The sequence below is a fragment of the Thunnus albacares genome, chromosome 14 (assembly GCF_914725855.1).
Source record: "Thunnus albacares chromosome 14, fThuAlb1.1, whole genome shotgun sequence".
Taxonomy (NCBI): domain Eukaryota; kingdom Metazoa; phylum Chordata; class Actinopteri; order Scombriformes; family Scombridae; genus Thunnus; species Thunnus albacares.
The window spans coordinates 15,193,303-15,205,221 of NC_058119.1; the positions used below are offsets into that span (position 1 = coordinate 15,193,303).

The 11,919-nt window shown below is 40.4% G+C and overlaps 1 protein-coding gene across 5 annotated transcripts; it reads left to right on the top strand.

Moving 5' to 3' along the window:
• Positions 1–111: 111 nt before the first annotated feature.
• washc2c (WASH complex subunit 2C) lies at positions 112–11,377 on the top strand. Of its 5 annotated transcripts, none has more exons than XM_044372941.1 (31): positions 112–268; positions 1,508–1,651; positions 1,845–2,009; positions 2,143–2,211; positions 2,388–2,561; positions 2,747–2,840; positions 2,922–2,983; positions 3,096–3,149; positions 3,234–3,329; positions 3,511–3,595; positions 3,814–3,873; positions 3,992–4,119; positions 4,229–4,319; positions 4,458–4,511; positions 4,601–4,780; positions 4,863–5,017; positions 5,256–5,366; positions 5,817–5,909; positions 6,011–6,112; positions 6,207–6,314; positions 6,411–6,580; positions 6,741–6,861; positions 7,145–7,570; positions 7,664–7,792; positions 7,903–8,004; positions 8,183–8,257; positions 8,494–8,553; positions 9,059–9,286; positions 9,373–10,071; positions 10,170–10,341; positions 10,455–11,377. In XM_044372941.1, the coding sequence occupies exons 2-31, from the start codon at positions 1,508–1,510 to the stop codon at positions 10,598–10,600; spliced, it is 4,353 nt and encodes a 1,450-aa protein (XP_044228876.1). In that variant the 5' UTR covers positions 112–268; the 3' UTR covers positions 10,601–11,377. The 5 variants fall into 5 exon arrangements, with proteins under 5 accessions (XP_044228876.1, XP_044228877.1, XP_044228874.1 ...); XM_044372942.1 differs by having other exon boundaries at positions 3,995–4,119; XM_044372939.1 differs by having other exon boundaries at positions 113–268; positions 3,231–3,329.
• The last annotated feature ends 542 nt before the right edge of the window (positions 11,378–11,919 follow it).

Consider the following 11,919-nt stretch of genomic DNA (forward strand, 5'->3'; position numbering starts at 1 on the left):
CTCGACTCTTCGTCACGGCAGCAGCAGTTTAGTTTGAGCGTAAAAAGCGTCTCTTTGCTTCTTCGCATTGATTTGTTCCACTCCGCCCCACTTTCCCTGGGGTTGCTAGGCAACGGTAGTCAGGTGACTGTCTGCAGACAGAACATGGCTGACCTGTCAGAAGACCAATGAGGGAAAGGCCAAATTTAGCATAATCGATCTTATTTTTTTACGTCGTTTCTGACCAAACTTGGCCGTCGCTGACTGCAATTGACCGGAGGTGTTCAAGGTAAGCATGAGGGCGCTTAAATTTGGGTGGATATATGTGACTTCTGTGTCGCTTTGGAACTGCTGTAGCTGACGTTGATGTTGGCTAGCTAAGTTGAGCTAGCTGCTAGCCAAACAGTCCCCGCTTTCTCCTGCAGCAGCAAGTCTGTCTCAATGTGAAAGCTAGTAGGGGGAAATAACGTTTAGGCAGCTTTATATGAACTCGTGTTGTCTTCCGCAAATGTCTAGCGTTATTGCCATTCCCGAAACTAGCTTGTTGTAACGCGAGTTTAGCAGTGACACCACATTAGTTCAAGGGAAGATACACAAGTTAAAAATTGAATTTATTATGTGGTACCTTGTTTCAGTGAGTCTAGAAAGCAAAGACAATATCTATACACACACACTGTGTCCCTATGAGCATGAATTTAGAGATTTAACACTTTGAATTTATCATGAGATGAGTCAGTTTTTGACCTGGTCTCTTGCATCGAGTCTACCTCTCTGGCTCAGAAGTTTTGAGATTTTATACCCATTTTACATTAGTTTCTAGGAGGAATAATGTGTTATTCTTTGCATCCTTTGCAATCTTAGTTAGAAGCAATGAAATTCACAATGACAACAACAACACCGACATAACATGAACTCATCACACATGCCCAAAAGTTTGGATAAATGATCACAGAGCTTGGGTTTGTTTTTACAGGGGGGTGTTTTAAACCTTTGATCAGAGGGCAGCAGTTCATTCTGGCTGTTCAGTTGACGGGAGGCATCAAGTATGATTTATTTGGCCCTGAGGATTACCACAGTCCTTCTGCCACTGATCTTATGTTCTGGGTTTCTAACTACTTGTGTTAGATTTAGATGCAGGTTGTGTTAGGATGTTCTCAATATAGTGATTCAATATTTTTTGAGGGGGAACTTTTTGGGGCAGATAAATGTAGAGGACCTAACAGATATTGCAACTATATGCCAGTAATATGTCCGTCGGTACAGTCGCAATGTCAAGAGAGTTGCTGCATTCCCTTGAATGAGAAAGTGTCTGAACATTTGGTACTGTATATATGAAGCAGCTCCAGGATTTGTCCTCAGGTGACATGATAAATACAAATTAAAACAGATCTGTGGGCTACATTATTACAGAAGTTAAAATAATAATTCTTTTTTTAGGTTGAATTATTTTCCCTTCATAATTTATTAATGACAAGTGTTTTCTGAATTATTAAAATTGGATTAATGACAACAAGCGATCCGATTGCAGATGAGTGGGTTGCCGGATGGAATGGCAAATGGCCCAAGCAGGAGTGAACACTTGGGGAAAGACGCTCAGATTTGGGAGAGACCCTGGAGTCTTGAAGAGATGCGGCAGAGCAGCACCAACTGGTCTTTGGCAGCAGACTCAGGGGTAAGTCCGAAATTAAAACAGTAATTCATCATCACCGTTACTTAAATAGTGAGAGAAAGGTGTCAGAAATGCTTAAGAAATCTGAGTGGTTGAAGGGGATTGTGAAACGTGTTCTGCTTTAAAATGAAAGTGTCCCTGCTGTCTTCATAACTATTGTGCGTGGGTTTTGTTTTTTTTTTTTTTTACACCACAGCTCTTCCTGTTCCTTCAAGACTTTTCCCAGAAGATGCTGTCAAAGACACATGAGATTGAAAAGCAGCTGGACAGTCTGATCCGTGACACCAAAGCCACAGACAGCTGCTTGCACTCTGTCTTTAATGACTTCCTCATGCTTTCCAACACACAGTTTATTGAAAATGTAACGTATATCATTTCAACTTTTATGTGGTTTACTTTCTTGCTCTACTTGTTTACTGTAACTGTGACAATTCACTCTACTTGTTTGTGTACTTTTGAAGTAAAAATTTAGTTTTACTTTGTCCCTGTCACAGAGAGTGTATGATGAAGAGGTAGAAGAGACTATTCCCAAGGCTGAAGCTTTGGAGAAGCAGCCTGAACAGGTAAATGTTTCTCCCAACATTGTCTGGCACAGAGAACAACACTGACCAACCAGTATAATAGTGAAAAATGCCTTTTGGTATTATTAAGTCAAGGATCATGTGGCCACAGTACTCGACACACATCACTTTCTTGTCTTGTATCGCCTGTGTGACTGTCATCAATGTTTTCTCTTAAGGAGAAGACTCGCGAGCAGAAAGAGGCAGAGCTTATCCCCAAGATGCAGGAAGCAGTGAATTACGGTTTGAGAGTGCTTGAATCGGCCTTTGAGCACCTGGACATCAAAGCAGGAAACTCTGACTCAGAGGACGAGGAGGTCACAGACAGAGTGGAGGCAATCCTGGAGCCTAAGGTGTGCTGTTAATCTTGAGACAGTCATGGAGATACACTTCTGTGTATTTGCATCATCGACATTTTTATCTATTCATTTTCTTAACTAATAAAGCGATTGTTTTAGAAATGTACGTCTATGACATACACCATCTTTCATCAGGAATAGTGTGTGTCAACCATTGTGCCTGTCTTTGTCTTTTTTAGGATCTTTATGTGGACAGGCCCCTTCCATATCTAATTGGTTCCCAAGCCTTCATGGAACAAGATGATGTTGGACTTGGTGACCTCTCTAGTGACGGTAATATACTCATGGCAGTCTCTGAAGCCACCATACATTCATTAGCATTGTTAAATTACACTTTTTTAATTCTTTTTGCAGAAATGTCAGTAGACAGTGACAGAGACAGTGTAATCGAGAGCGAAGATGGCCAAGAAGCAGTTGTAAGACCTTTTTTTTTTCATGGGGTTTTCTTTCACTGTATTTTTCCAGCTTTTTAATTTTGCATGTTGTACAGGAACATTTAAAACCTCATGGTATTTATTTATTTAACAGCATTCAGACGACGACTTTAACCAGGATGATGACGGTCACAATAATATCAAGAAGGTAAGCTGCCTGCCAAACACATCAAAGGTTACATTTAAACTGAATAACTTTATAATTTTCCACACTCCCACACTCTCCTAGAAGTCATCCATGTTGAGTTATGAGGATGATGAAGAAGAGGAGGATGAGGATTCTGACATATTTGGAGATTCAGACAAGGATGATGATGACGACACAAAGGTACGCCTGTAGAAAAGGAATAGATAACCAGAGGAGTTTCGAGATACCTTTTGTCAGTGGCTTATTTGTAATTTAAGTCTGAAATCATTCAGATCTGTTGCTTGGCTACCTCGGGGGGGAAACTGATGTATGTTGCGTGTATGACATACTTCCTCTCTGGTTGTTTTCATATCACATTCAGACCACAGGCCCGTCGTCTTTTGCTGACGAGCTTGCAGCCCGAATCAAAGGTGAACCGGTTAACAAGCCAGAGGGAGATCGAGCATGTAAGTCACATTCATCATCAACCAGCTGGATGTAAATCGTCTCACTTTGAATTTTCGTAAAATCTTTTGTCCCTGCCACTCTTCATATTTAATTTAAATAAAAGTCAGCATCAAAGTCTGTACTTGACCTTTACATTGAAAGCATTTCAGTGATGAGTGCCATCACCGCATGTGCATGCTTATGAGTATTTTCTTTCTACCATGTCATGTCTTGAAAGCATTGACATCTAAGAAGAAAAGTAAAGGCAGAAAAGAACCAAAGCCTGCAAAGCCAGAGGGTAGGACTTTCATTCATCGTCATGTTTTTTTGTTTCTGTTTTAATTTTGCATTCGTGTTTTCCATGGCAGACCCATTATTTCCACAATGTTGCTCAGTTCTGTTTATGTTCATTGTAGCAGCTGCTGAAGATGACAGCGATGACATGTTTAAGCCACCAGCGATGGATGATGACGACTTCTCCCCGTTTGGAGGGAAAAGTGGCCTCTTCAGTGGAGGGAAAGGCCTGTTTGATGACGATGATGAGGTATTTTAAACTTAAGGATTTTCCCTCTGAGTCAGTCCAGTTCCACATCACAGAAACTGTGGCTTGCAGCCAGAATTTGATTTGTGCTGTATAATGTTTTGCCTTTCAGGGTGATCTTTTCTCTGAGGCACCAAAACCTCCTGTGTCTGAAGAGAAAAAGTCTTTGAATGAAAGCGTGAAAAGCACAGCTCAAACTGCAGGTAAGACACTCTTTATAGACGAATATGTGCAAAAAACACCTACACCTACAAAACAATGATCATTCATTAGCTTCCCATTTGCCTCCAGTAATATTTTAATGTGTGGATTGTTTTTGTTTCTCTTATTTTCCTTCCAAGAATCTGGCAAACCTGGAAAGAAAATTCCAGCGGGTGCTGTTTCAATATTCCCAGGTAGTAGCGGTTTACTTATATGCCATCTTGTATCACTTCCTCTTGTGCTTCATCATCCTCAATCCAACCAAGTCACTTTCTCCCAACAGATAACAGCCTGTTTAGTTCAGGGAATGACTCTGATTCAGTGGAGAGCAAAGAAAACGGGGCTCCGGCTACCAAAACCCCTGCCACCTCTAAACAGGTCCCAGGAGGAGGTGGGCTGTTTGATGATGAGGATGATGATGATGACTTCTTCAGCGGTAAAAGCCTGAACAAGTCAGATTCTGGTAAGTGCGTGGGAACGGGTGCTTCTGTGCTTCAGTCCAAGATCAGATGGGGATGCCTTTTTTTTTTGTTTTGTTTTTGCAGCTGGACAGGAAAAACCCAAACCCAAGAAGGCTATTGACCTTTTCGATGAAGATGATGACGATGGTGACATATTCAGTGAAAAGTACAGTGCACCAACTCCAGCTCAGATCAAGAAGGAGGTAGTAGAAGAGCAGATCAAACCACCTGAGAAAAAGGTAAAGATCAACATACAAGTGTGTGACTGTTGCTGAATAAAGAATGCTTGACAAAAGCTTCCCCTCAAGAATAGTTTGAATAAGCTTTCATCACATTAGTAGTTGTGTGAATCACATTTATGTTGTTATGGCTTTGTTGTGCTTTGTGGTCATCTGTATAAGAGTTCCTATGCTAATGATCATTCATCCATTCATTCATTCATTCATTCATTCATTCATTCATTCATTCATTGCTTAGATGCCAGCTGGGGCCATCTCCATGTTTGGTCCTGGGACTAAAAGCTTACTCACTGAGGGCCTGAAAAAACGTCAACCATCTACCAGCGAGGAGTCAGAGAAATCTGAGGAGGTCTGAATAGATCATTGTCTAACAATATTCTCCTGACAAAATCAAATTTGGTGTGTTTTCACAAGCAAAATGGCCTATTTTCAACCAAAATGGGCTCCATTGGGCTTCAATTGCCTCAGTGTTTGTTGGCTGTCTAGCCTAAATTGTCAAAAGTTTTTCATTGCCTCCTATTATTTCTTGTTTTGAGGTCATGCCTGTTCTTATCACGACTCCCGACTCCCGACGGCTTTTATCTGGCATGGATGCCGTTAAAAGAACAGAACTTGAGTCACAGTCATTAAATGAGTGTTGGCTCAGAGTGCCATATTTGAGTGCAGTCTGAGAAAAGGCCAAATTCACTGCTGGCGTTTACTGAGTTTATTTCTCTTATGCTTTACTAGTATTTTCTTTCAGGACTGAAATATCAATCTATTCATATTAATTTTTCATCTTCATTATGTGTGATTTTAGAATGGGCCTGCTCCAGATATGGGGAAAGCTGCTGTCAAACAGACTCAGAAACCACAGACCAGAGGCCTCTTCTCTGATGATGAGGACACACAAGTAAGGATCTCGAGGTTCATTGGAAATAAAGTAATAATGTGAAGTTTTGACTGGTACTATATATATTTTAATTCCACTATACATGTATTTGCCTTCTACAGGTGTTCCCAACCATCCCTAAGAGCCAGTCTAAGCCTGAACCTACAAGCCAGGGCAAAATGGGCAAAGCCTCTCTGACGTTATTTGATGATGAGGAAGAAGAGGTGAAAAACATAACATCTTTTTTTTTCATGCACAACCAGGTTAAGCATGTTTTGCAGTGAGTACATTTCAGTAATCTTGTCCATCATCTTGCAGGATCTGTTTGCATCTGCAGCTAAATCAAAACCAAAAGCTAGTCAAGCTAAAGCCTCCACCCCGCAGCCTAGTAAGGCTCTGTCCAGCTCCCTCTTCAGCGATGATGAGGTATGTGAAGAGATAAACAAAAATTTTACTGCTGCTTATCAGTATTAAATTAAAGTGCAATATGATGCATTATTTTTGTGACTGTGTGAACGACAGGACCAGTGGATAAATTCCAAAAGTGGTGCAGCGAAGCAGGAGACCAAGACAGGGGGGATGAAGCCCAGTGCCAGCGCCCCCTCCAGTCTCCCCAGTGCCAAAACATCTCAAAAAAGCAGCCTTTTTGATGATGACGATGATGACCTGTTTGCTCCAACAAAAGAGTCAAGGTATTAAAAGTATTAAGGTTTATTTTTCCTTTAATACATTAGAAAAGACTTTACTCATACTAAGCTGATGAAATACACTTTTTAAGTTTAAAACACTTTAAAAGTGTTGCGTTGCCAAAGATTCTTATCTAACATTGCCATTCTGTCACTCTTCATTTAGTCAGAAGAAGCCTCAGAGAGTCGCTCTTTTGTTTGAAGATGAAGACGATGATGATGATAAAGGATCCCTCTTTGGCATCAAACCTGCTGTCAACACAAACGCTGCAGCCCCAGCGGCTAAAGTGAGTGTGCTAACTTATTTTTTAAGTTGAAAATAAAAAAACTTTGGCCAAGAAAAACAATCTTGTTTTCAGCTTCCCTTCAGCGGCTTTTTTAAAAAAGGTTTATGAAGCTCAAGGGGTAAGAAAATTTTCTTTCAAGTGGAGAGAAAACAAATTGGAAAATCAAGCGGACCCTGTGAGTTTGTAGCACGACTGTGATATTTATAATGAGATTCTGTTATAGTTAATTTATTGCGCCGTTTAGTCACTGAGATCAAATTCTTTTAATAACTTTTTTCTTCAGAAACCTGCTGTGGATTCTCAGCCCCCCTCTCTCTTAGAGAAATCAGAAGAGGTTGCAGTTTCTAAGAGAGCAGCGGAGGATAAGACTTCAGAGCAGGAAAAACCAGCAGTAAAGACCCCCGAGACGCTCCCATCATCACCAGAGAGCAGCGAGAGTAAAAAGAAGCCTGCTGGAGCAGTCAGTCTTTTTGGAGGCATCGACGTTTTTGCCAGCAAGCAGACAAAAAGCCCGTTAGATGACGCTGACGGTGACGACGGCTTCCTCTCTAAGGACAGCCCACCACTGAATGTTAAGAAGGAGGAGAAGAAGGAGGAGAAAGTCAAAACAAACACAGTCAGTCTGTTTGATGACGAGGAGGAAGACGAATCAGATTGGAACGATCCCATATTTACGCCCAGTAAACCCACAACCACAAACACGCTAAAGGTTTGTATGATTTGTTTTCTTTTAGTTTCATTGTTACACTGATTCTCCTGCAGTCAAGATATTAGAATAAGCGTTTCTATGTTGTGTTTACAGCCTGCAGAGGAGCGGCCGCAGGCAAAGAGCACAGGTGTGTTCCAGGATGAGGAGTTGTTGTTCAGTCAGACACAGCAGAAGGACAATGACCCAGACGTTGACCTCTTTGCCACCTCAGGGAAAGCTACAGTCAGTATAAAAGATGCTTTTATCTGTTTGTATATTTCTCTCCAAGTATTGTGTCTAAATGCAGACGTCTGTCACTCGATAGTGATGATACATGACTGTTTGCTTTCTAGAGCTCCAAGATCAGCTCAGTGAAGCCAGCAGCACCAAGTCTGTTTGCAGATGACGATGAGGATGACCTCTTCAGCTCCACCAAACCCAAAACGCTTCCTCCGGTAGCAATTCAATCATTATATTAATGATCAGAATTAGGCTGGATTCCTGCTTCCTAAGCATTGTATATTCAGCTGTGTGTAAATAATAATTGAAATGAGTCTCACTTTTTTTTTTTTTTTAACAGCGGGGGATGTTTGATCTCTCTTGTTTTTTGTTCTCTGTAATTTACATTCACAGAAAGTAGCAGAGAAGCCCAGTATACCTAATGACAGAGCACCACTAGCAAGTCCAGAACCTGTATCAGAGATTCAGGTGAGTCTACTGTCAACAACATATACTGCAGCTCCAATGATACCATGAATTGCTTGTTTCTTTGAGCCATGAACACACATACCAGTGCAGCCTTGTGGTTTTGATTCAGGAATATTTTTTTGCTTGTTTGAGCTGCTTTTATACTACAAGTCATTTACTGCCTGTTAGTAATACAGTAATGTGTTTAGATGGTTTATTGACTTAAATATTGAATCTTCTGTAATCTGACCACACAGAAGCCTGCACCAAGCCCTGTAAAACCTAAAGATCCCTCATCAAGGATTGGGAAACTTCAAGTAATTTGGGTTTTTTTGTTTTGCTTTTATTGGATCAAAAGTCTTCATTTCTGATATTTCATTCTTTTTCCTATTGGAAAGACTCTCCTATTCACACTTACATGTTTTCTCTTTTAAGGTTTCTTCTGTCTGGGCTTTTTTATATTCCAACTTAAAAACTTTGGCTACGATACAGCAGCATGACTGTCAAAATGAAGATAATTGTCTGTTTTGATTTTGGAAGAATTCGCTCACTCTTTCTTTCAGTTTCACAAGACATGCATCTTGCTCTTGCCTCATTTCCATCCATAGTCCTGGTTTCTCATTTTCCTCTGAATGATCTGCTGCTTGGAACTGAGAAACTTCATGAATAGTGTCTTCTATAGTTGTAAATGTGTAGTTTGAAGCATAGAAATTTACTAATGTAGTATGTTTAAATAGTCTTTGGTCAGTGCTCAGTATCCATGGTGTCTTTTCTACTTTGATGAATGTTTTTTATGTTGCATCTCTCCTTTTTTATATTCAGGCCAATCTGATGATCAACCCTGCTGCATTGCTCCCTGGTGCTGCCCCGAGTATGCCAGGGGCAGTAAGTGTACTGCCTGGCATCGCTCCCAGCTCCTCTTCTGGGGTGTCCAGCTCCAGCCTGAGCCCCAGTCCCGTCACAACTCCTGTAGGAGCCCAGACAGACAGTGAAGGTGGAGTGAGCTTCGACACCCCAGTCCAGATCTCACCATTGCAGAGTGCACACAAGGTGGGGTTTGATTTCTGGAGTATTAAGTCTGTTATCCTTTTAGTTGCTTTTTCATAGATTGTGAGTGAACGTTTTCTGTCGTGCAGGGTCGCGCTAAAGGTGCTGTACAACGAAGACCCCAATCCAGAGCGGCAAGGCAGCAATCAGCCCAAAGATCTATGGAGAGTAAAGAAGAGACTCAGGTTGTAGATGCCCCTGCATCCAGCCCCAGTCTTTCTAGTTTAGTCTTACCTCCACCAGACAAGTCTAGCCAGAAGCACGCCAGTCCGACACCACCTAACTCGACTGCAACCACCGCCTCGTCACCTCCTCAACCGTCACTTCCTGAAATCTCCACCAGACCCTCTGTACTGACACTGCCGGTATCCACAAACGCTGGCAAGAAAGACTCTAATAAGGACAGCAGCAACGCCAAGGTGCTGCCATCCTCTGACGAGGATGACCTTTTTGGCTCTGACGGTCTGTTCGGAGCCACCTCAGTCACGGACACACCCTCCACCAGGAAAACTACGAAGACCGCACAACATCAAGCCAGTAGCGGGGCGACATCAAAAAAAGACAAAGATAAAAGCACACTTCCATCCATTTTTGATGACAACGGTGATGACCTTTTCCAAAAGGTCAAGCCAAAGTCAACCACAAAGAAAGCCAAGGCCTCGTCCTTTTTGGAAGACGACGACGATGATGAGGACATCTTTGGCGTGAGCAACAACTCGACCCCCACATCCACGAGTAGTAAAGAAATCAAGAGTAGCAGTAGTTTTTCAAAGCAGGACATCTTCAAGGTAACTTTATTTTATATTGATGATAATACTATCATGTTTTATTTGTGCCATCATAAGAATGTGTGTCATTTCTTCCCTCATTGGCTGAATCTTCCCAGGATGAAGTAGCAGCTGTGCCTAAAGTTCAAAAGAAGAACAAAGAAAAGCCAATTGATGCCAGCTTGTTTGATGACAACATAGACATTTTTGCTGACCTGACGGACACTTTAAAACCAAAACAGAAGTCCAAGACAAAGGGAGAGACCAAGTCAATATTCGACGATGACATGGGTAAGCAACAATAAAACACATGCGCACTTTTAATAACGCCTATCCTGTGGTCTACCCTTTTCTAAAATGGTCATATTTAATCTAATATTGTGTCACTTCTCCGTTCTTTAAAGATGACATCTTCTCACCAAGCACAGTAAAACCAGTGACAAAGGCTCCCCCAAAATCAAAGAAAACGCCACCATCCCAGGAGACCAGTGCAACAACGGATTCAGGCGACATATTTGACGACCCACTTAATGCTCTCGGTGGGAACTGAACTGTTGTTTTTGAGTAGCCAGATTTGTACAAATGTCGATTAATTCTTTTGTCATTTGGATCGCTGAAAGATTGGAGATCGGATACACTGTTGATAGAGTATTTATTCATATAAATTCATATAAATACTGTGGCTTATTTTTTCCAGATAAAGATTCAAGTCATCTTCTAAAAGCATTCTCGAAAATCATCTCGGCATCAGATTATATTATGTAACACCTAAATACTGTTAATCGTTATTATACATAATAGCACTTTATAAGCATACCATATGCTTAGCCTCAAAGCCTGCAGAAATTAGCAGTAAATTGTTTTGTTTGTTTTGACGATTTGTTTATTGTTTGGCTTTGCCATGTTGAGATTTCATGTCTTTGGGTTTGTGCCATATCATGGTTATGAGAAATCAATGTGTTTACTTATTGTCTTAGGCATTTTGACAATGTTTTTATTAATAAGAAATTCATCCATTTCTTAACTTTGGCTGTGATGAAAATGAAATTCATTTTTAATAACTAAAAGGAAACATATTTTATGCTATCTGAAATGTGTGTGTTTATTTCCAATTCACTTGTTTTCATTTGTTTTTGTGTCTGTCTAGACAGAAATATTGATTGTTGTCTGATATGAGCAGGAAGCCAAAGAAATGGAATTTTAGATCTGTTAATAACATTTCAGTTTGATTTAGGTTTAGTGTTTTTTCTAAAATCATATTATTAAACTAAAAAAGGAAGAATTAAAGCTGCTACCTTATTAGCATCTGAAGAGAATGCAGAACTCACCTGGTTGCTTTATGTCTCCTTTTCAAGTGACATCGTGCTAAAAGCACCATAAACTCCAAGTTCTTAGGTCATGGGATGTAAATCATTATCGATTAATCTGTTGATTATTTTCTTGATTAATCCATTAGTTGTTTGATCCATAAAATGTCAGAAAAAATGGTGAAAATCACATCAGACTACTGTTTCTCAAACCTCGAGATGATGCCATCAAATATCTTATTTTGTCCCAACCAACAGTCCACAACCCTAATGTAGTTTCAATATATGTACAATTTTCTATCTAGAAGACTAACGAAACCAGAAAATATTCACATTTGAGAAACTGGAAAGAGAGAGTTTGGATTTTTTCTCTTTAAAAAATGACTCAAAACAATAATCAGTTATCAAAATAGTTGGCGACTAATCGTTGCAACTGTAGATATGCAATTTTATTAAGATATTTGTGGGTCATTTTTTCACTTAATGTGAAACTATGCAACTATGCAAGAGATGAAGTTGAAGCTGTCCAAAGTCTATTGCAGCCAGCATCCTAATATTTAAT

Bases quoted from the DNA above. Each gene is read 5' to 3' on its own strand.
- washc2c (XM_044372939.1), top strand. From the start codon at position 1,508: ATGAGTGGGTTGCCGGATGGAATGGCAAATGGCCCAAGCAGGAGTGAA. The intron at 4,512-4,600 runs GTAGTAGCGGTT...TTCTCCCAACAG, and splicing joins TGCTGTTTCAATATTCCCAG to ATAACAGCCTGTTTAGTTCA. The intron at 5,910-6,010 runs GTAAGGATCTCG...TGCCTTCTACAG, and splicing joins CTGATGATGAGGACACACAA to GTGTTCCCAACCATCCCTAA.